This window comes from Dermochelys coriacea, chromosome 13 (genome assembly GCF_009764565.3).
Source record: "Dermochelys coriacea isolate rDerCor1 chromosome 13, rDerCor1.pri.v4, whole genome shotgun sequence".
Lineage (NCBI taxonomy): Eukaryota > Metazoa > Chordata > Testudines > Dermochelyidae > Dermochelys > Dermochelys coriacea.
In genome coordinates, this window is record NC_050080.1 from 14,440,204 (window position 1) to 14,465,503 (window position 25,300).

At 39.6% G+C, this 25,300-nt stretch overlaps 1 protein-coding gene across 1 annotated transcript in view; it reads left to right on the forward strand.

Moving 5' to 3' along the window:
- Positions 1-25,300, forward strand: part of BCAS1 (brain enriched myelin associated protein 1) — a 90,663-nt gene that overhangs the window by 13,731 nt on the left and 51,632 nt on the right. Inside the window, 3 exon segments of the mRNA XM_038370454.2 lie at positions 11,490-12,079; positions 23,848-23,991; positions 24,828-24,872. Coding sequence (XP_038226382.1) covers positions 11,490-12,079; positions 23,848-23,991; positions 24,828-24,872 — 779 coding nt within the window.

Below are 25,300 nucleotides of genomic sequence, written 5' to 3' on the forward strand. Positions count from 1 at the left end.
GTCTGTAAGCAAGGACTGGCCTGTCTCCCAAGATCTGTGAGAGTGATGGGTCGCCTTCAGGATAGGTTGTAGATCCTTGATGATGCCTTGGAGAGGTTTTAGTTGGGGGCTGAAGGTGATGGCTAGTGGCGTTCTGTTATTTTGTTTGTTGGGCTTGTTCTTTAGTAGGTGACTTCTGGGTACTCTTCTGGCTCTGTCAATCTGTTTCTTCACTTCAGCAGGTGGGTATTGTAGTTGTAAGAATGCATGATAGAGATCTTGTAGGTTTTTGTCTCTGTCTGAGGGGTTGGAGCAAATGTGATTATATCATAGAGCTTGGCTGTAGACAGTGGATCATGTGGTGTGATCTGGATGAAAGATAGAGGTATGTAGGTAGGAATAGCGGTCAGTAGGTTTCCGATATAGGGTGGTGTTTATGTGACCATCGCTTATTAGCACCGTAGTGTCCAGGAAGTGGCTCTCTTGTGCGGACTGGTCCAGGCTGAGGTTGATGGTGATGGAAATTGTTGAAATCATGGTGGAATTCCTTAAGGGCTTCTTTTCTATGGGTCCAGATGATGAAGATATCATCAATGTAGTGCAAGTAGTGTAGGGGCATTAGGGGATGAGAGCTGAGGAAGCGTTGTTCTAAGTCAGCCATAAAAATGTTGGCATACTGTGGGGCCATGCGAGTACCCATCACAGTGCCGCTGATTTGAAGGTATACATTGTCCCCAAATGTCAAATAGTTATGGATGAGGTCAAAGTCACAAAGTTCAGCCACCTCCCATTGTTACCAACATACAGCTTTTCTCCAAATATGTCCATGTGGTGAGCTAGCAGGCAGTTAATTAAGGTATCAGCCAAAGGTCTGGTGAAATTTATGAAGCAGGGAATTGTACTTAAAAATCAGAAGTTATTTTTCCAGAGCAAGGGAAGAATGCTGCATGATTTTGAATTTCATGATTTCCCCTATTTTTTTCTTTTTGATTCTTGATGAGTTAATATATGAACGGATGTAATGTGCTTCCAAACTTTGTAATTTTTTTAAATAACATAATATAAACGTTTTGCTCTGAGTCTTATTGAGGTTTTATGTCAATTTTACATCCCTCTTCCCACCAAAATTTCATTAAACTTGCAATTTCAACAAAATGGGTATATTAGTACCAAAAACTTGCTTGTCTTAGATTTTCAATTTAGGAATATGATTACATGTGTGCTCAATCCCATCTATACTGCAAGATCAAGACTTATTTAACCGAAAACAAACATCATGTAACCCAGCCCCCTGACCTGTCTATATTGTTTAGTTTTAATTTTCAGATCAATCATTCAAAGAATAGGGCCCATTTTCACTTAGAAACAAACCTGATTTTACTTGAGAAACTGCCCCATTTTCGCTCCACAGAATCAATTACCTGAGGAAATATGTAAATCTTGATGTTCAAGTAGTTTTGCATTTCATCGGGTGTCTCTGATACATTTTTAGACAGAAAAAACAAATGAGAAATGAAATAGTGACTGTATACACCTAATTGTCTCTGAAGACTCAAATCCTGCAATGAATCTCATCTAGCTGGACCCCTGAACTGACACAGAGCCCTACTGATGTCAGGGATCTATCCAGAGACCATTGCAAGGCAGTAGCCTAAATGCATTAGAAAAATTGGAAGTATGGTGTGGTTCAAGGCTGGGGTTTTTCAGAGCTGCCTTGATGACCCGGATATCCAGTTCCCATTAATTCTAACCGGAATTGCACATCCAGAATCCTTAGGCAGCTTTGCAAATATCAGCTGAAAAGAACCCAGTGGTGCGTGGGTGATGGTGATGTGCATTTTCTCAAAGAGAAGCCATTTAGGGTCAGTTTCATTCAAGGTAATGAGAGCTTTCCATCAATTTCAACAGGTGAAGGATCAGACCTTTTGACTCCTAAAGAATCCCAATAAAGATGAGAGAGGCCCAGTTTTCAAGAGTGCTCAGCACCAACATAAGGGGACAGATTTTCAAAAGAGCTCAGCATGTTGGTGGGGAGTGCTGGGTGCTGCGCTCTTTTGAAAACCTGTCTGTAAATATCACAATGGCACCCTATGGGTGCTGAGCACTGTCATAAGCTGGCCCTTATTTAGAGGCCTAAATAAGAGAGCTGACCTTGTTTGAAAGTTTGGTCCCAGTTCCGGGTGCAGAACGCTTGAAAATTTGGCCCTGGACTGTTTTGAACATTTGGCCGCAAGTGCTCAGGCATGGTTGTTCCATGCTACCAACCACAGCTTTTAAATGTCTCTTTGCTTTCCTTTTGGAAACTATTTAATTTCTCTTCCGACCTGTTATTTTTGAAGCCTTGTTAAAGCATCCTGCTATGTGCTGAGAAAGCACTGGTTGGTAGCATTATTGTTTCAATTCACATTTCTACAGATATACTGGAGTGAATGTTACTAGTGTTTCTCCTGTCTGGGACATTTTTCATTTCTCACTGCTTACACATATCAGCTACTAAACATTGTTTCCAGTCTTATCTAGAACTTTATTATTAAGTGAAAACTACCAGTATGCTACAGCCAATAGAAATATCTAGCCTTTGAACGTTTTTCTGGAACAGTAAAAGAATGTTCAGCTGCATTATGGTGCAGAACCTCAATTCCATACTGTTTAGCTGTAATAAATCTTAAATAGCCTGTTAACCCCGCTGCATACCACCAGAAGTTTTCAATTGTGCCCCTGCAGACAGTTATGCATCATCTCTACCAGGTCCAAATCTTTTTCTTGTTAATTTCTTACTGTGCTTTCCAACAACGCCCTTACCATGTGAGAGTTGTTCGTATTTAACAGTATATTTGGTAAATAGGTGGATTTCACACACCCATTTGCTAATATAACAAAAGTAATCCAGATAGTTAAACTACTCCTGTGATACAACTAAAGGGAGTAACATTATTTGGAAGGCTCCATTGCCATCTGCTACTCATCAGTGTGGGTGGATCGGTGGCTGCCGCCCTAGGTGCATTGCTCTGGTAGCTGGAGGCAAAGGTAAAGTTACAATACAGTTCTGTTGGATTGTAAAGCTTTTCTGCATGAACATATTGATCTAGTTTAACAGGGGACTGTTGGAAAAAGAAAAGGAAAGTAACACAATGGCACTCAATAAGCAACCTCCCAACAAACATTCCAGGAAAAATTGCAGGTCAGTAGCCTACATCCAGGCTTCAGTCCAAAGTTACACAGCTGTTTTCCAAGTCTAGGAGCCTAGAGAGCAAAGAGACACTAAACAATTAAGTGATTTGACTCCTGGGTGGGGTGATCAAAAGGCTGAGGAGCTTTAAAGACGCTCTCCCTTGTGCAGACTGAGGGTATGTCTACACTACGAAATTAGGTCAAATTTATAGAAGTCGGTTTTCTAGAAAGCGTTTTTATACCCTCAATTGTGTGTGTCCCCACACAAATGCTCTAACTGCATGTAGTCGATGGAGTGTGTCCACAGTACCGAGGCAACCATCGACTTCCGGAGCGTTGCACTGTCGGTAGCTATCCCACAGTTCCCGCAGTCTCCGCCACCCATTTGAATTCTGGGTAGAAATCCCAGTACCTGATGGGGCTAAAACATTGTTGCGGGTGGTTCTGGGTACATATCATCAGGCCCTCCTTCCCTCCCTCCTTCCATGAAAGCAAGGGCAGACAATCGTTTTGCGCCTTTTTTCTTGAGTCTACCTGGCCAGTGCATCTGAATTGAGAGTGCAGTCACAATGGAGCACTCTGGGATAGCTCCCGGAGGCCAATACCGTCTAATTGCATCCACAGTACCCCAAATTCGACCCAGCAAGGCTGATTTCAGCGCTAATCCCCTTGACGGAGGTGGAGTAAGGAAATCGATTTTAAGAGCCCTTTAAGTCGGGGAAAAAAAGGGCTTCGTCGTGTGGACGGGTGCAAGGTTAAATCGATTTAACGCAGCTAAATTCGACCTCAACTCGACTGAAGAACTTATGGATCTAAAGGTAGAGGAGGCCTGGGATTACTTTAAATCAAAGCTGCAGAAGCTATCGGAAGCCTGTATCCCAAAAAAGGGGGAAAAATTCATAGGAAGGAGTTGTAGACCAAGCTGGATGAGCAAGCATCTTAGAGAGGTGATTAAGAAGAAGCAGAAAGCATACAGAAAGTGGAAGATGGGAGGGATCAGCAAGGAAAGCTACCTTATTGAGGTCAGAACATGTAGGGATAAAGTGAGACAGGCTAAAAGCCGAGTCGAGTTGGACCTTGCAAAGGGAATTAAAACCAATAGTAAAAGGTTCTATAGCCATATAAATAAGAAGAAAACTAAGAAAGAAGAAGTGGGGCCGCTAAACACTGAGGATGGAGTGGAGGTTAAAGATAATCTAGGCATGGCCCAATATCTAAACAAATACTTTGCCTCAGTCTTTAATAAGGCTAAAGAGGATCCTAGGGATAATGGTAGCATGACAAATGGGAATGAGGATATGGAGGTAGATATTACCATATCTGAGGTAGAAGCGAAACTCAAACATCTTAATGGGACTAAATCGGGGGGCCCAGATAATCTTCATCCAAGAATATTAAAGGAATTGGCACCTGAAATTGCAAGCCCATTAGCAAGAATTTTTAATGAATCTGTAAACTCAGGAGTAGTACTGAATGATTGGAGAATTGCTAATATAGTTCCTATTTTTAAGAAAGGGAAAAAAAGTGATCCGGGTAACTACAGGCCTGTTAGTTTGACATCTGTAGTATGCAAGGTCCTGGAAAAATTTTTGAAGGAGAAATTAGTTAAGGACATTGAAGTCAATGGTAAATGGGACAAAATACAACATGGTTTGACAAAAAGGTTGATCGTGCCAAACCAACCTAATCTCCTTTTTTGAAAAAGTAACAGATTTTTTAGATAAAGGAAACGCAGTGGATCTAATTTACCTAGATTTCAGTAAGGCATTTGATACTGTGCCACATGGGGAATTATTAGTTAAATTGGAGAAGATGGGGATCAATATGAACATCAAAAGATGGATAAGGAATTGGTTAAAGGGGAGACTGCAACGGGTCCTACTGAAAGGCAAACTGTCAGGCTGGAGGGAGGTTACCAGTGGAGTTCCTCAGGGATCGGTTTTGGGACCAATCTTATTTAATCTTTTTGTTACTGACCTTGGCACAAAAAGTGGGAATGTGCTAATAAAGTTTGCAGATGATACAAAGCTGGGAGGTATTGCCAATTCGGAGAAGGATTGGGATATTATACAGGAAGATCTGGATGACCTTGTAAACTGGAGTAATAGTAATAGGATGAAATTTAATAGTGAGAAGTGTAAGGTTATGCATTTAGGGATTAATAACAAGAATTTTAGTTATAAGTTGGGGACGCATCAATTAGAAGTAACGGAAGAGGAGAAGGACCTTGGAGTATTGGTTGATCATAGGATGACTATGAGCTGCCAATGTGATATGGCTGTGAAAAAAGCGAATGCGGTTTTGGGATGCATCAGGAGAGGCATTTCCAGTAGGGATAAGGAGGTTTTAGTTCCATTATATAAGGCACTGGTGAGACCTCACCTGGAATACTGTGTGCAGTTCTGGTCTTCCATGTTTAAAAAGGATGAATTCAAACTGGAATAGGTACAGAGAAGGGCTACTAGGATGATCCGAGGAATGGAAAACTTGTTTTATGAAAGGAGACTTAAGGAGCTTGGCTTGTTTAGCCTAAGTAAAAGAAGGTTGAGGGGAGATATGATTGCTCTCTATAAATATATCAGAGGGATAAATACAGGAGAGGGAGAGGAATTATTTCAGCTCAGCACCAATGTGGACACAAGAACAAATGGGTATAAACTGGCCACCAGGAAGTTTAGACTTGAAATTAGACGAAGGTTTCTAACCATCAGAGGAGTGAAGTTTTGGAATAGCCTTCCAAGGGAAGCAGTGGGGGCAAAAGATCTATCTGGCCTTAAGATTAAACTTGATAAGTTTATGGAGGAGATGGTATGATGGGATAATGGGATTTTGGTAAGTAATTGATCTTTAAATATTCAGGGTAAATAGGCCTAATCCCCTGAGATGGGATATTAGATGGATGGGATCTGAGTTACCCAGGAAAGAATTTTCTGTAGTATCTGGCTGGTGAATCTTGCCCATATGCTCAGGGTTTAGCTGATCGCCATATTTGGGGTCGGGAAGGAATTTTCCTCCAGGGCAGATTGGAGAGGCCCTGGAGGTTTTTCGCCTTCCTCTGTATCATGGGGCATGATTGACTTGAGGGAGGCTTCTCTGCTCCTTGAAGTCTTTAAACCATGATTTGAGGACTTCAATAGCTCAGACATAGGTGAGGTTTTTTGTAGGAGAGGGTGGGTGAGATTCTGTGGCCTGCGCTGTGCAGGAGATTGGACTAGATGATCAGAATAGTCCCTTCTGACCTTAGTATCTATGAATCTATGAACTCCTAGTGTAGACCAGGGCTCAGTGAACAGCTTAGTGACTTAAAGGAACAGATTATGCAATCCAGACTCAAACAGTCTCAGGGGTTGTTGGGGGGTGGGGGAGGAGGGGCAGGGGTGGTCTATGGGAAGCTTAGATTTACCAGGATCCCCCTGAGGAAGATGGTTGGTTCAGTGTTTTAAAATTTTTGAAATGCTTTTGTTCTAAATACTTTGTTTTAAGAAGGCTGCCTTGTGACTGTCATTGCTACTGGAGAGAACAGAACTGCATGTGCTGAACCTAATTCAGATCTGCTGAGGTAACCACAGTTGATATACAGGCCAGTGCCACCCAAGGACTGGTCTGAGATTAGGAGAAACATACAATTCTTCCCTCCCTTCAGTAGGGTAACCAGATGTCCCAATTTTATAGGGACAGTTCTGATATTTGGGGCTTTTTCTTATATAGGCACCTATTACCTCTCACCCCATCCCAATTTTTCACACTTCCTATGTAGTCACCCTACCCTTCCCCAACCCAAGAAGTAACAGCTCAAGGCCCAGCAGCTGAGGGGGTACATTCAAAGAGACCAGGAGAGGGTCAGAAATGCAATTAATTTGGTAACTAGAACAAATGGCATTCTTCTCTGCTTGTCCAGTAAAACACTGCTGCTGCTGCTGCTGAGTGGTCAAATAGTTACAACATTGCAACCCAGAAATGGTTAGATATCAAAAGTGCTGGTTGCAGATAATCTGTAAAGAGCACTGCGTTTTGCGAGGGATGGAGCAAAGCCATCCAGCCACCACCAGTTTGAAACTTTGCCCTATAACATAGATTTCTGAATGAGAATTTCATTCTATAAAGAACATTAGCTTAAAAAGGGAGAAAACAAATTTACTATGCTCATAAGTGAGGCTCTAATACCTTTGAAAATAGATGATCTTTTAGTCAGATCAAAACTCTCTTAGCAAACCATTGGGGTGTGCCATGTAAATACATACAAAGTAGGTGAGGTAATATACATACAGCATGAGGACTCTTAATTGTACAGCAATTTTAACAATACAATAACAATGACATTTTAAATATCTGGGAGAAGAAAGTCACACATACAAATTAGATATACTGAAAATTAAATGAAAAGGTGAAAATGTAAAATAGAAAAAATCCTTCTTGTATGACTACATATTTAGAATCCTTTAAAATGTGTATTATTCACCAGAAGCACTGCAGTGGCTCATTCAAGGCTATGATAGTCCATCATGCTAGACAACACTGATGGACTTTTAAAAAGGTTTTAGGCTGACATGCAAATTTTAGTTTAAGAACATAAGGATGTTTTTGAATTGTAAGAAAGTTGCAATATCTGAAACAATGAATCAGAGGGGTAGCTGTATTAGTCAATGGGGAGTCCAGTGGCACCTTTAAGACTAACAGATTTATTTGGGCTTAAGCCTTTGTGCATAAAAAACCCACTTCTTCAGATGCATGGAGTCATCTGTCATTGCAGTGTTTGATTTTGATAACATTTAGTCATCTAATTTAGGCTTTGATATTAAAATATTATTTTAAAAATATGATGTTATATTTAATATTTTAATATAATATGCAAGTTAACAAAACTAATCAAAATGATAAAGTAAAAATGAAACATTTTGACATTATTGAAACTAAACAAGAAAGTTGAAATTCAACTATTAGACTTTTCATTGTGAATATTTTGTTGAAATCAACAGATTCCCCCAAACAATCTTGATTTCAACAAAACTGCAATTTGTGATGGAAACTATTCCATCAAAAATTTAACTAGCACTAATCATGTACTTGCTTAGTTGGCAATTCATCTAATTGTTATTAATTATCAAAATTAACTACTACAAATTCATAGTCACTTGTCAAATAAAACTTTGTGATCATCTGTTAGTCTAGTCCCGGATGATCCAAATGACCAAGGGCTATTAAAGAGTAGAAGACTCAGTTCAGAATGTCTTTGTATTTATGGATTGAAACTAGACTTTTAATGTTGATTGGATGGCTATTCTCAACTTTCCATTCAAGACATGAAAAACTCTAAGCTCACCCAGTGCAGCTGCTCTTCTTTTTGGGGATAATTAGATACATAAGTACTTTCTTGACTTCATAAGCTATGTTTTAAAAAATGAGAATTTAACAAGATTATCTCTCTAAAAAATACAGCATCTTTTATGATATAAGCTTCTTTATTTCCAGTGGACTTTTCTTGTCCTTGTTATTAACTGGAAAAAAATGTCCATTTACCTTTTTTTTCTTTTTTTCTGGGTTGTCTTCCACATCCCTATCTCAATTTCTGAAATTCCTTCTCAAGTTTTCTTTCTCTAAATTACTAAGTGAAGGCCAGATACTGCAGTCCCTTCTGAGGCAAAACTCCTGAGGAAGTTCAGGAACTACACTAGACACCTTTAAAAATCTCAGCAGGTGCCGATTTGCATCTTTAGGCATCTAAGTACCTTTAACAATCTGGCCCTGTGTGCTTAGAGAGAGATATCAATAGTTAGTAGACCTTAAATTGATAAAAAGAAAAAGGAGGACTTGTGGCATCTTAGAGACTAACAAATTTATTTGAGCATAAGCTTTCGTAAGCTACAGCTCACTTCATCAGATGCATTTGGTGGAAAATATAGAGGGGAGATTTATATACACACACAGAGAACATGAAACAATGGGTTTTATCATACACACTGTAAGGAGAGTGATCACTTAAGATGAGCCATCACCAGCAGCGGGGGGGGGGGGGGGGAGGAGGAAAACCTTTCATGGTGACAAGCAAGGTAGGCTATTTCCAGCAGTTAACAAGAACATCTGAGGAACAGTGGGAGTAGCTATTTAATAATTGTATGCAAACTTCTCTTTGCATGCACAGATGCTTAAACAGATGCACACTGAATATTGCAGAAGCAATTAGACAATATTGTTTTATTAAAGGCTAACAAAATTGTTGCCAGAATAAGTTATTTTCTTACATAAGCAGCAACAGGAAGGGCATAAAATGTGAGATTACCCTTTAAAGTACAGAGCTGGAAAAGGAAAACATCTGTTTATTGACAAACTGTAAAACAGAAGATATTGAAACACACACACACATGAGGAAGGAGGAGGAAAATACCAGACTGAAAGTGGTAAAAGTAGAGAAACTAAATGAACCGGCCCTTTTGGCATCTGGTAAGAAACTCACCTTGGTGATGAATCTCATTGTCACAGCCCTCCATTTTCATCTGCTGTTTCCTTCCCTGCTGACAAGCCTTTCAACAAATCCCATTTACATTCACGCTGGCATATCAGCTGACTCCTAAAGCTCTGTCTTTCTCTTGTCATTCCAGTTTATAGAAGGTTCCCACCTGCTGGCTGGTAGGCAGTAGTGGAATGGAGATAGCAGTGTCTGGAGTCTAAACTAATTACCCAAAGAGGTAACTTTATGACAAGAGTGTAAATTTGATTTACTTGTTGTGTATGGACCTAGGAACCCTCTTCTTGTCAACTTTTTGAAATGGGCCACTCTCATTACCACTACAAAAGTGATTTTTCCTCCCTTGCTATTCTACTGAAAATTAAATTGTCTTGTTAGACCCCCGCACCACCACCTGGTAAGGCAACGCCCATCTTTTCATGTACTATGTATAAATATATCTGCTACTGTATTTTCCACTCCATGCATCTGATGAAGTGGGTTTTAGCCCACAAAAGCTTATGCCCAAATAAATTTGTTAGTCTCTAAGGTGCCACAAGGACTTATCGTTGTTCTCTCTTTATTCTGTGTCTGTACATCACCTAGCACAATGGGGTATCGATTCATGACTGAGCTCCTAAGCACTACCACAATATAAATAATAATATATTCATCTTAGCTACACTGTGCATGCTGCTGTAAGTCGCATTTCTCTTGTGCACTATCAAGAAAAATCTCAGCAGAGTCATCCTGTTGATCATCAAGGACTTTGATGTCCTTACTGCGCAATGGGAAAAGATCAAAATGAAATATTCTAGGCAGCATAGCTGTGATGTTCAAATCGTCATCTGCTGAACTAAGCCATTATCTCAGCCATGTTACTGAATGTGAACTGCTTCTTTATGCCGCTGCTTCTTAGGTGATACCGTTAGTATTGTTGCCTTTCAAGCATTTAATTTGAAGTGTACAAAAACTTAAAGGCAAAATGCTAAACAAGGTGAAATTTGAGGAATTTTTTTCACAGTTCATTGCCAACTAGACAACAATCTGTTTTACTGAAAAACTGGTCATTTTGCATGGGGTTTTGGCTAAAAAAAAAATGGGTGCTTTCCCCAAGAATGAGCCCATTTCAAAGCAAAAATTGGCCCATTTTTAAGTAAAAAATTTAAAAATATTAAATTTAAAAAAAAATCAAATATTGAAAGTCCAATTTCAATGTTTCTCTGTTAAAATGGGCATTTTAGCAAGTTTTACAGAAAAGCATGGATGTGTTTACATTGCGCCTAGCACAATGGGATCCTGTTCTGAGTGGGATCTTTGGGTGCTGCCACGATATAAATATTAGATGACAAAATAAAGCAAACCGTAGAGGGTACCCAACTGGCATAGAGAGGCTAAGTGACTTTCCCAAGGGATCACATGGGACATCTACGGCAGAATAGAGCATTGAAGTTGGGTCTTCCAAATTCTAGGCTAGTGCCCTAATCACTGGTCCATCCTTTCTCTCCCATCTCACTGTACCTCAGTTTCCCATCTGTAAAATGGAGTTGAGAATACTTTCTGCCCCTCCCCTTGTTAGTCTTTTTCTAGTTAGGGTATAAGTCTGAGAAAAGAAATAATGGGCTTGATCCTAGACTGGTGCTGAGCACCACAACTCTCACTGACTTCAGTGAGAACAGAGAACATCAGAAACTCAGATAATCGGGCCTCAAAGCTAAGCAGAAGCTCACATTTTGTACCACAGACCACCACATTTACTTAACACATTGCAGTATATATTGTCTTCACACAGGCATTGCATTTTAGAATGAGTTTATTAAAGCTCTAGACCACCATGATTAATAGGATAACTTCCCCGCTTTGTTGGATAATTGCTGTTTTATGTTTCTATTTGCAGTGGATGCAAGGACAAGTGTTGAACAGAATAATGTGGCCGTTTCTTCACAGAAGACAATAGAGATAAGCTCCACTTCTGATGCAAATGGAAAAAATCTTGGGACTGAGGCCAAGAAACCCATGCCAGCTGCAAAATCTCGTTTTGTCTTTGCTTTTTCACGGCCTGTACCAGGACGTACTGAAGAGCAAGCTACAGACTCATCAGTTGGTTCAGCTAAGCTTGATGTCAGTTCAGAGATGCCTGAAGTGAACAAAGCATCAAGTGAGAAAGTAGATAGTCCTGCAACAGCTGTGCTGAAGGAAGAGTCCGATAAAAACCTAAGACAGGCCCCTTCTGCAGCAGAATTTAGTGACACTGAACTAATAGCATTAGCATCATCTGAGACAGAGGACGGAGCCTTATCAAAGACAAAACAAGTAACTTTCTTTGACAGACTCTTCAAACTGGAAAAGGGGAAGGAGAAAGAAAAGAGTAAGACACAAGTTGAAACCCAAGAGGAAAGCCAGACTACGGAAATTCCTGACACAGGCATCACAGTGGAAGAGGCTGCTGGATTACAGAGCACATCAAACAATGTCCCACAGGGGAAGGCAAGTGTTTGAATGGGAATATCAATTTCTTCCTTAATGAAATCTCTTAGGAATATTAATGGTGCAGGACAGCATCATGTTCTGATGGTTGTGTGAATCAGGCAGCAAATACCCTTGCTTTCTAGTGTGACTCCCCCACTTATCAGGGGTATCTAACAATCTCTGGAAGACAAAAAAAAGCTGTGGCATCTGTTTCATGACAAAATTGGTGATGTCTGACATACAGCTTAAGTTCATTTTTATTTTTACCAAAGACTTGGGCAAGATAGCTATATTCATGCTTCATTAGTCTAGATGATGAACACCAGCTGGCTGCAAGTGTAAAAAATATACTTGGAGCACAAGTGACTTTCATGCTTTAGGAGCTCAGTGTTTGATATTGAATGGTTTTAGGAAATTCTTTAGGCATATTTCACATGAAGCTTATAAAATACTAACTCACTCATTTTATGCACTAGCTACCTATGTATATCATACATATTAGGTTACAACTTTTAGTAAAGACTAGAATACCAAAGAAACTCTTTGCACTTTGTATGTGTAGTGCTCTTCATCCAAAGAACACTAATTCTTTAGGATGGATAGGAATGAATTTTAGAGACAGGGAAAATGAAGCATTAAGAAGTTAAATGAGTTGCCCAAGGTCATATGCTAGTCAGTAGCAGAACTGGAATAGACCTTGACTTTCTTGTGCACTTTATAGATAAGATCTCAGCGTTTGAGATAAGCAATTGTTCTGTATCTATAGCAATTGTTCTGATGCTACTGTTGAGTTGCTTTATATTTGTCTCAAATGTGATGGCTCTTTTCATTCTTCCTGTAGAATAGTGGGTAGTAGCAAGGAGTAAACGTGCAGTGGTTTATTATTAATTTAATTTTATTTTTTATTTATGAAGGGCTGTTAGCACTCTGAAGTAGAATTAGTGGAATGTAGGAGGAAATGTAATCAGAGTTCTTTCTGTTTTTAAATGATTATTGATAGGTTCTTAAACTTTTTGGGGGCAAATTAACATAGCTTCATAGACTTCAACATAGTAATGCTACTTTACAACAGCTGAGCATCCAGCCCAGATTTTTTCTAAGGGATGAGTTCAGGCTTCATCTGTAAATGTTTATACCATCAAAATTACTAGAGATTGATTTTGCATATCATGGCACTTTAAGCATGGCTGTGTTGCTCAAAGGGCCAGCCCCTTACCAGGTGTAAAGTGGTGTAACTCTACTGTTTGCTTCAATGTGCTAATTTGCATCAGCTGAGGATCTAGCTCAAATATTTTTATGACCTCTGGGGAAAAAAGACATTATAAAAACTGGACAGCTGTTTACCAGAATCTATGGAGGAAAAGGCAATTTTAAGAGCAATTATTTTGATGGCTCTAGCATACGTCCTCTAATTACACTAATGGTGGAATATCACTAACTGCTGCCTTGAGCACTGTTGACAATGTCTCTGAATGAGATCCGTTTGCCTTCTGAATATATTATTGCAGTAATGTTTCTAAAATAAGTCTCTCTTTTTCTACTCTGAAATTCATTCCCCCCTAGAGGTTTGGTATCTCAGTTCTGGAGGATCTCAGCCCTAGAATAAATCTATTTATCAATTTTTTTAAGGTTTGCCAGTTTGTTTTAAGATAAGAGTTTGAAAGAATAGAAGTTTACTGAAAACAAATGTATTTTTGTGCCTGTCCTTCAAAAATGGTGCAGATCACTGGGTATTTCAGACAGCTAATTTCTAACATATGGGATATAGTGCCTATGCACACTTGTGTATTTGTGTTCTGACTTGGACTCATGGAATCTAAAGTCATCCACTGCTTAAAGCAGAGCTCAATGAATAATCCACAATGAATAATGTATTCAGTACATATTGCCTTTTCTCTCAATTTGCAAATTATCCAGGGAAAGACTGATATTCTGCCAGTATTAAAAAATATTTACAAATTTCTTCAAGATTAAGTCTTGGCCTATAGTTATTAGAATTGTTATCTTTACAGTTAAATATAAAATTCACAATTCATGCTTTGTTTGTTACTTTCTTTAGATTTGACCTATGCCATTTCACTTTACTAGGAATGGTTTGCTCACAGGCAAAACCCCTGAGAGAAGACACAACTTATACCAAAAATAAAGAATGTTTTTAGAGCTATGTCTTATGCCTGTTCCCCAAACAAAATAAGCTATATCAGCAAAACTACATTGCTGGTATAACTGCATCTACAGTAGGGATTTTTGCTGGTATAAAAATGTTGTAGAGAATCACACCCCTCGCTGACTGGCAAACACTTCTAGTTGACCTATGATTCTCTTTTTTTATGTTAAGACTTAAGCAACCACAAAGCAAACATTTCAAATTGCATATTTGATTATAAAATGTGCAGTGTACAGTTCATGCTGTTGGTTGGTGCAAGCAGTGAAACATGAAGCATACATTGTACACTGCAATACATAATCAAAAGTAGCTTTTCACTAGGAATTTGAGTTAAACATTTGCTTGTTGTGAACAAATTCTCACTCTATAAACCTCAAGCATGCCAAGCTTTTGTTAAAAGTGAACATCAGTGCATCACAACATGATCAAATCAAAGTAAACTTTTCCAACTCAGACAATTACACTTTAGAAATGTTTCTGCTATTCCACAGCTCTAGCTTGGATATTTGGACATCTGCTACTGTTACTCATCTTGAATACTACCTTCAACCCCAGTCCTGTAAAGACCTATACATATGAAATCAATGGGACTACTTGGAGTAGTAAAGTTAAGCACATGTATAAGTATTTGTAGAATTGGGGCCTTAGTTTACATATAATGCCTTTGGAATTCAGTGGAACTGCTTGTGGACTAACTCCCTGATTCTGTAAATACTCTTAACTTTCAGCATGCAAATGGTCCAAGTGAAGTCACAAATGTACATAGGTGCTTGTAGGGTAAGGGCCTCAATTGGTACTCAATATGAGAGTGAAACTTCAGCCTTAGCCTTGACTTTTGTGGCATTTCTTTGTATATTTGAAGGACAGAACGCAAAAAGACAGGGGGATAAGGGAGCCTGAGACCTTTTATGATAAGCCAGGAATGACCATTGTATAGCTAGATTAAACGAGGTGATAAAAACGCTGTCAAATTTATAATTATTCTTGAGTTGCTGAGCTTTGCTTTAATTCCATCTGATTAAACTAAGGCCTGGCCTCTGTCTTCAAACACACACATACTGTGTTTCCTGTAAAACTGGTTACTTTGCATGTATGATGGCAGAAGGATTAAGATTTAAAATTATACCAAAAATCCCCCAAACAGTTGTTAATTTAACTTGATTGTGTCTGCACAATGTTACACAATTAAAAAGAAACTCAAGTTATTGCTGTTGGCACATTATCGGTTTTGGTGGATTGTGATTTGTAGCCTTTATAAGAGCCTGTTCAAGTCAAAACATCACTGAGATTGAGAACCAACAAATAACCAGTTACACTGCTGGTAAGTGAAGGATAGACTCAACAGTTTTAATTTAGGAGTTGCACAAGGATTCAGTGTATGACAAACCAGTCTTTATTTTCATGGTCTACAAAACTACATTCACATCACAGCATAATCAAAACAAGGACAGGATTCATGAATTGATGAAGAATTTACTATTTAAGCCAAAGAAAAGATAAATTATTTGCCTGAAATGTTTCACTGAGCCAGGATTCATACAAACAAAAGTGTTGGCAAGATTACATTCTTTTGATACGTTTTTTCTAATGACTGAACTAAGATTATAGTATAAACCCTTAATTACTCAAAAGCTTGGCTCCTTACAGAAATGCATTTACCCAGGAACATTTAGCTCCTAATGCTGACTTTCCTCCTATGTTATTTCCAGAGGTTTTTTCATTAGCATTTGTCTTTGCAGAGCACATTATAGAATGTGCTGATGCAGAGCTTTTTGTGCATATTTAAATACAGCTCTAGATTGTGAGGTTCCATATTTATTATCTCCTCCTGACTTACACTGTAAGGGCCTGATGCTGCATTCCTTACTTCAGAAAATTCCTGTTGAAGGTAGTGCTGGGCCATAATTAAAGCCCCAAATCACGACTCAGGTTTGGGTCTCAGTTTGCAGCTTGAATGCTGATGGAGGCTAATAGTTTAGGGAAGCTCCTCGTACAAAACGGGTGATTATAGGGCAAAAAGGTAACTGTGTGTGAAACTGCCCACTGTACAGAGGAAAAGGTGTATCTCATGAGTGCAATTTGCTTGTTTGCTCCTGTGTGCACTCATTTTGCTGATGCAATTTGGTTGCTTGCATATGAAAATATGAGCTGTGCAACGTGTGTGGGTCTATTGAGGGGAAAGAAAGGGTCATGGAGGATTTAGTTGTGCTTTGTGGCATGTTGGGCTTTGAGTTGGCTCTGGTAGCATGGTGCCTCAGGCTCTTTAAATCCTCCACCTCTCTGCACACTGTGTAGTCTGGCTGTCATAGGAGAGTGTTTCAGGTCAGCAATGAGACGCGTTGGAAGGGCTGTATGAACATAGAGAACCTATTCCTATGTGACCAATGATGGCCGCAAGACAGTCTTGTGTTTGTTTTGTGTGTGTGTGTCTTTCATTTCTGTGTGAGAGTATGTGTGTGAGAAACAGAGAGAGAGAAACTCAGATTAAAGTCACTAAAAAATTCTCACTGAAGTTCTTTTGCTGATGTTACCAGTTTCAAGCACTCTGTTGAGGCTAGTTTTGCTTAGCAATGTATATTCTGCATGCTGTTTTTTTGGTCTGTTGCCTCACACTTAACTGTCCCTTTCCCATCTGAAGTAGAGCTAGCTTTTATCACGTGTCCAGTACCCCTATACATGGCATCCTTGGCAGAATGGCCACTGAAACTGGCACAGACTGCATGTGTTTTGCAGGGAACATACTGTTCTTGGAAAGGCTTTGGCCTATAATTGCCATCTGTACAAACTATTGTGTCAGGTCCTTGCAAGAAATTTCTAAATAGCCTGTTAAAACATTCTGAGCCATTGTGATGCATATCTTTCTGTGGTAGACTTGCAAAATAGTGGCTTGGAGATTTAAGCAGGTAAAATCCTGTTATTGCTAATGAAACCGGTGTACTTAACTCCTTGCATACAGGTCTAAGAATGTACCCCACTCTGTGCACACTTCACAGCGCCAAAGAAACCCTCTAGTAAATTTTTTTAATTGCATTCATGATTTCACATGCTCAGAATTCCTCTTCCCTCCTCCCCCAGCCCAACACTTGCCCATACAAATATATGTTCCTTTGTAAATCATATGTAAATAGTTCTTTTAAAATTCTGGGATACAGAAGAAGAAAATCTCAGAAACATGACCCAAAGAAACATTTCTTTGAAAAAGTGGAGATTGATAAAAATGCCTAATGGCAGGTTGATAGAAACCTCCCTGTCTGCCTTTATAACTCCAGCTAGTCGTTTCTCTCAAGATATTTCAAAGCTACCACCTATTGAAGATACATTGGCAACTTTTTTTTTTCAATTTTGTCCCTCAAAGGAAGTGGGAACATCATCTCCTAATGGCTATTACTACTACTTGTGTCACCGTTTTCTCTGCCTCTGGTAAATCCATATTGCAGTTTCAAGAAAATATACTGTATGATTATAAATTGTTATTAGGATTGAAATAACACTTAGAGGCCACTGTCAAGATCAGGGCCCCCTTGTGCTAGGCCCTGTAATTATTGTGTGTTATATGTGTGTGCATGCGTGTCTATCTGTCTCTGTGTACAGACAGACAGCCCCTGCTCTGAAGAGCTCCGTCTAAATAGACATGGCAGACAAAGGGTTGGAGAAATGTAGTATTAATGTCATCCCCACTTTGCAGATGAGGAATTATGCTCAGAGAGATTAAAGCCAAGATTTACAAAGGTATTTAGGTACCTAAAGATGCAGATAGGTGACTAACTCCTAATGACTTCCAATGGGAGTTAGGTGCCTAATCTCCACAGGTGCTTTTGTATCTACAGCTAGGCACCTATCTGCATTTTAGGTGCCTAAATACCTTTGTAAATCTGGCCCTGTGTGATTTGCCAGGATTATACAGGAAGCCTATAGCCGAGCTGAGAAACAAACTCTGATCTCCCAAGTCTAGAGCCTACCTTACTACTCAGATTTCTGGTGATTGGATTTGCATGAGTGTCCTTTTCTCATCTTGTCCCTCAGTGCTGTGCAAGGCGTATAGACAGCCCCTATATCAGCACTTGAGCGGTGCTGGAATGTTCCGGATGGTGTTCTGGTATTTCTGACGGGGTGCAATGAAGAGGGGAGCACAATGAAGGGGGTCAGGAAGCACAAAAAAGGGGGATAGGGGAGCCATGCCCTCCTCCCACAGCTAGCTCTGAGTAGCAACCCAGAAGCCACGGCTTCTGCTCATGGGCATGCCCAAGCCAGCAATGTGGGGCGGCTCCGCAGTAGGGGTCAGTTGCCTGCATCCTCACCCAATGGGGAGCCCCTGCAGGAATTCTGGCACTGTGGGCTAGGAGGAGAGGCCAAGGCATGGCCAGGAAGGGAGGTAGAAGCTGATGGGTCTACACTCAGAGCCGGCCAAGGGGGAGGCCTGGGCACCCCTTCATTGTGCCCTGTCCCTGCCTTTCCTATGGTCAGTGCTGCAGGCACCCCCTTCTTCCCCCCAGGGAGCCCTGTACCACTGCACAGGCTGAAGGGTCCTGGCAGGAGTATAGAGCCCCCCAACCCTCTTTTTGCTGCCAGTGAGTAAGTCGACTCACAGTGATGTCATCAAGGCTTTTTTTTTTTTAGGACTCAAGCACAGCTCTGTATAGCAGTCTTTATGCTAAACATCCTCCCCCTTGAGAAAATAACAGCGGCCTGCTCCATGAGCAGTGGAGGTACAAGGAATCTTCCTTCCATACCCTCCTTATGCCCCAACTTCTGTAGTACATCTAGAGACCAGGCTGCATTCAGTCCCTCTGCTCTCTGAGTGCAAAAAACCCTTCCTCCCTATTCACGGGGGAGGTGCTCGCTGGGAGTGGCAAGGAGGTGATGGGGCTGGGTCCCCAGTGCTCCCTCTACCAGCCCATCAAACAGGATTGGAGCATAGGAGAGAGCAGGTTCCACCTATGGCTAGGGAGCTCCTGTGCTCGCCCTGGGACAGGCAGCTTGATCAAGTAAACGAATCAATATAAGTTCAGATGCATATGTCCACACTATACTGTACTCATCACTGTAGTTACCTAGACAATAAAGTACCTTCTCAAAATGCCAATATTTACCACCTGGAGAGGAGGTAAACTTTGTTGAGGAAGTAAAAAGGGCAGTATGTCCCTAGTGCATTTTTAAATGCACTTCAATTTTAGTTTATTTAGCTCATTAGTGAATACGTCACTAAAGGGTACAGAAATATTTCTCTTTCTGCTGGTTTTTCCTTTTTTTGTTGTAATATCTGCACCCCTGGTGGGTATGGAATAGAAGGTGGGTGTGGAATAGAATAAAAAACTAGTAACTAATAAGATCTTAGGCCCAAAGTCAATAATACATTGGAAAAGTGCTGAATCAGAACATCTCTGCACTGAATACAGGAATGGACTACACTTACAGTACAATACTACATACATTATTCTAGCATGATATCTGTTTTCTGCCATGGTTTAGTAGATTATAATTAGAGCTGGTTGAAATATTTTGACTGTTCAAAATTTGTAAAAAGTTTTTGATTTTTTTTCCAATTATTTTTACAAAAAATCCTATGGATGATCAAAAAATTGTAACTTTGACATTTCCAAGAAAAAAAATGGATTTTTTTTGCAAATGAGTTTCTAATTTTTTGTTAGTATGTTTAATAATGAAGCTTTGTTTCTGAGATGTAAGCAAAAATTAAAGAAAACCCCACAAACCCATTTAACAGAAAACAACCCACAAGCTTTTAAAGGCTCCAGGTTCCATATTGGTTATCTGATCTATAAACAGACTTTGCATGCGTTGTCATTCCTTCAAGCATGACAGACGGGAGTCATTTAAAGGAATTGGGGTGTGCTGTTTGCCATGAAAAAGGAGGAGCAAGAAAAAATGGCAAGGTTCATAACCGGTCTCTGAGCTGTACTTTGGACCCCGACCTGGCTTGGCTGCTGGTCTTTCTAGTGTACTGCATTGGTATTTTCAAGACAAAACTTTTTTTTTTTTAAAAGAACGGCAAAATCTCTTTCTTCGCATCTCAAACTAGTGTGTTTGATGGCACTACAAGAAAGCAAACTGACAATGGGAACAACTGCCTGGTGGCATCCTTACAGCAAAGGACTGCAAACAGTAAATTAGAGCTTAAGAAAAAAGGCGCTATAGCCTGCTTGAAGGTGGAGGGTGGTGCATTAACAGAGTCATCGGTTAACAGCGTCACAGGCAAGACAGCTGTTCAGTTTGGTGAGGAGGCTACTCATCCTGGGAGGATATAGTGCAGCCTGGGCTGCATGCTTGCTCCCAGCAGAAATACCCATTTCCAAATGAATGGCTACTGAGCATCTTGTTTCTATAATGTGGGTAACAGCTCAGCACCATGGTCTCCCTATTATGCCAATCCCCCATGCAGAAAAGCAGAGTGTGCCTCTCAGCAAAGACTTGATCCTGTATCCATTGAAGTTGATGGTAATGTTGCCATTGACTTTAATTGTGCAGGATCAAACGTCCTATGTAAATCTCATTTCTGCTCTCTATCAGCATCAAGCAAGACCTTAGAACAACAAGAAGCCCAAGGTACGAGAATAATTTCATGTCCAGAACTACCAGAGCTGATTGGAAAATGGAATTGCTATCCCATAGGAAATTTTGACATTTCAAAATTTGTTTTCCCCAGAAAAGTGGGTGCATGGAGAATACTTAAATATTAATTGCAATGTTCACTTTTTGAAATTCTGCCTGAATGGTGAAAGAGGGACACTTGCTTTTGCACTTCTGCCTCATAAAATGTAAGCTATGTGGTTCAGTTCATATATACTGATCAGTGAATAGTCTTGAGACTAAAACTTAGTGGTTTAGTAAATGGATGGATGGTGCTGTGCAGCTGAGTGAACTTTTCATTAATTCCTGCTATTTTACCATAACTAACACGTCTCATTGAAGCCATTTTTTCCCAATTTGCCCCAGTCTTTGATGTATTAATATCTCCAGTAGGGCAAAGCTATTGAAAACATTAAAGTAGAGACTGGTATCACTAGATCCAAGTACCAGACATTAAGACAGGGACAACTTAGGACTCAGATTTCCAAACTGTGCATGTGCCAAAACGCAGAGAAGTAAATGCCTACTTTGCAAATGCCACTGTGCAAATGAATGGTTAATGCAACATGGTAATTTATACATTGGGGGTGAGTGAGGATCCTAGCTTCTACATATAAAGACTAAAATGTGCAACATATTAAAGAAAAAGGACAAAACAAGCTATATAGTTAAGTGGTTTTAAAAAAAAATAAATAAATTCAAGGGATGATTAACTTAATTACCTGAGGGTTCAAAGGACAGATATTTATCTAGTGTAAATAAGCATGGCTGCATTGACTTCCACTATATAATTATGATCTATTTAGAAAGAAGGAGCATTTCTCAGTCCTTAATCAGAGACATTTGATACAAGAAAATTACAGAAAACTATCTGGGTTAAAATTATATGGGGCCCAATTTTCAGTGGAACCTCAACCCAACCTCAGCTTGTATGAACACTTCTTTTCCATAGCCCATCCAGCAGTCCCATCCGTGCACCTGCATACCTAGCTGGTAGGACTTTTGCTATCTCACAGTGATCTTCTGTTAGAGATACAAGGCAGGTGAGGTAATATCTTTTATTGAACCAACTTCTGTTGGTGAGAGAGACAAGCTGTTGAGCTTACACAGAGCTCTTTTTCAGGTTCTTCATAGATCTTCTGCATCCTGCTGCTCTTCATGTAGGCTTTTGAAATGAAGACAATTGGGCCATCTTCTCCTCTCCCCTTCTGCAGCATGGAAAGGTGCAGAATTGCCCTAAACACATGGAGTAGGTGTGGGGAGGCCCCAGGGAAGTGAGAGATAATTATGCACCTACTGTGAAATTGCTTCTTATCTGTCTGGAAGAAGCTCAGCTCCCTCAAGATAGGCGGGTATAGGCAGCCCAAAAGGGGAGAAGTTGAGGAAACAGCCCGTCTCTGTGATGTGTTCCCCTCAGGATAGAGTGCAATTTGAATCATCAGTTGTTATTGTTCTGGGCAGAGAAATACAAGCTGAGCTCTCCCCCAATCCAGGCATTTTCAGCTGACCAGTTATGGCCAGATTCTGGTCCCTCTGTGCCATCACAGCAGTATGGAAAGGCCAGAACAGGGGAAAGAACCTGGCTTATTGTTTGTTGGGTCACACGCTCTAACTCCGAAAAACTTTACTTATGTGATCTGTCCTACTTACTGCAACAGGACTGCTCACATAAGTAGGATTTGCAGGAGCAAGCCCCAAAAATAGATTATTAATGGAGAAAGGGAACCTGAGTGTTAATAAAGGGGGGAAAGAAGAATATGCCCAATCATTGTTCAAAGAGTCATTTATACGTAAAACACCGTAAACTGAAATTGAATTCACTCATGTTCATGTGTATAAATCCATACAGTGGTGATTAACTGATCTATTAGCCTCTTTAGAGTTACAAAGTTATCTACTAGGAGCAGAGATCCCTAACTGGTCTGCTTGCACTTTGCTAATCGCACTGTTATTTGTTAGTTACAATGAGATCCACTGCATTTGAATAGTCTGCTAACTGAGACCCTAAAGCCTGGAGCCCAATCCTACACGGTGTTCAGTGCCCCAGTATCCACAGACTTCAGTGAAGATGGGGATGGTCAGTACCTCTCAAGAGGCACTTAGGAATTTGCAAGATCAAGACCTAAAGATGTGTAAGGACTCACACTTTTATGTTATTTCTTTTACGTATTCATGTAAAAGATATTTGGGAAGGGGGCGTTGAATTTTTTGTACAGCTCTTTAGGTAGTTTCTGAGTCATCAGTGGTGTCAAGATTGTAAATAATGAAGACAGTCTAAGGGCCACATTTTCTAAGAGTTCCAGGTTTTGAGAAAAGCTCAACAGGGTGGATATTGTGCTCTTTTGAAAATCAGGCTGTAAATGTACTAACGGCAGCTACTAAGCACTTCTGAAAAATCTGGCCCTTATTCATTGCCTATATGGGAAGTGAGCTTCTTTGAAAATAGATTCCCAATTCTGAGTGTGAGCATAGGAAGAACTGTCCTGATTGTACTGTTTGGAAAATCTGGCCCCGCATACATGTGAGACAGCTGTGTGTGGCTTAAAAAGCTAGAGTTATTGTTGATGTTTGTGGTGGTTTGAGAGGTTTTTTTAATATTGTTTGTATTTTCTAAATAAAAATTATTTCTAGAAATTGCAGAATATTGAGGAGCAGAAGCTTTCTTTGTATGTTGTAATCAGACACTGCGGCTTCAAAGGCCAAAATCTCAGCCATTTGTTACTGTTCACAAGTGCTAAGCCATTTAGAAAAAGGGGGTTGTTTTGCTGCATGCAACTTTATTTGCTATGTGTGTTATACTCTGTAGCTCAGAACAGTGTTCCTCTTGCCAACTGCAAATGCTTACTACATTAGAAGAGAGGGACAAAAAGATTTGTATAAATGCTCGATTGTTCTGAATCTGTAGGCTGGATAAGTATGGCTGGAATTGGGGTTATGACTCTGAAAGCAACAGGATGCAAATCACAAGTGTTACTTTTACATTCCACTGGAAATTAAACAAGCTGGGTCTGAAGAAACTGTGCTTCTTTTTTAGGACATAGATGACTGCAACCAAAAAGTCGTGCAGCAAGGCTCAGCAGGTGTCAATACTGACGAGGCAGCAGTAAAACAAGAGAACCCCAAGGAATTTGCCACAACAGACTACAATAATTCTGTCATGAGTTTCTTTAAAACACTGGTAAGTCTTTGCCTACAGTTTTGCTCTATAGGGAACACCTAAAAACAAAGAGTGTGTATTAAATTCCAATCTATATGCATCTATGAATGTCTAATATGCTCATCATCTCAGGTACCAAAGATTAATGTTGTAAAATTAAACTGATGCCTTAGAGAATGCTTAGATTGATAGGTAGAGAGAGAGAGACTGTGCAATAGTTACTTAATGATATTGATTAGGAAAACTTCCTCTACTTTTATAGACTATTTTAGAACCCAAGTCATTCCGTGCTGTTAAAAATATTTTCTTTGAGTTAAAACTTACTTTGAAAATGTCTAAACGTACAAACAAAACAATCATCAGTTACTGGCAGCACAAATTTAAGTCAAGGAAGAGACAGGAAAACCATTAACTACAAAGAAGAATGATAGTTGTTAATGAGAGAGGAAACAGGGTAATGAAAATACTAAATTAGCTATGCAAAAGGGCAGCAAATGCCATAGGTTATAATCGAGGAGGATCAGAATTCATGATTGGGTTCACCTTAGGGAATAATAGAACCTGCCGGTTGTCTAATATATTTTTTATCTTGATTTTATCTTTCTGGACACTGTCTCAAAATTACATTCAGGAAATTAATTCATCTCACATTAATAAGCAATAAGTTTTTCCCATTTGGAAAGCAAAATAGAGTTTGATATTTGTAGGTTTCATGTGTATTCTTTCCCTTATGTCATAGATAAGCCTGCCAGGTTCTAACTAACTGATGAAATTTCAGATCTTTCCTATTGAAAGAAACTGAATTTGGACATATTTCATCCACTATTACAGTATTTTGTTTTCTCAAATATTTAAAGGTTTCACCAAGCAAATCAGAAGCCAAAAGTGACTCTGAGGACAAGGTAGGCAGTTTGCTTGATGTTTTTCTCTCTGTCATTACCATTACAGTGTGCTCAGATTGGCTTCAATGCTATCCTTTCTTCTCCTGTGCCTTCCCTTCATCTGTACATGAGGTTACTGTTTGTTGTAATAAAACAAACAGTAACCTTTCAGAAATAAAATACAAAAGAAGAAAGATGACCATAGACTAGTCTATTTTTTCCATTCAGTTTCAAATAATGTGCTAAATGTACTACTTAATTCACTTCCCGTGTTAGAAGTTTGAAGCTGAAATAGTAATATTGTTATATTGGAAGTTATTTAGATTCTCAACTAGATCAGTTTGGGTTTCTGGATGAAATTCTGGGTCCACTGAATTTAATTGCAAAATTCCCATTAACTACTATAGGGTCAGGATTTCTTTATGATTTTGCTTATACAGCTATGCAAA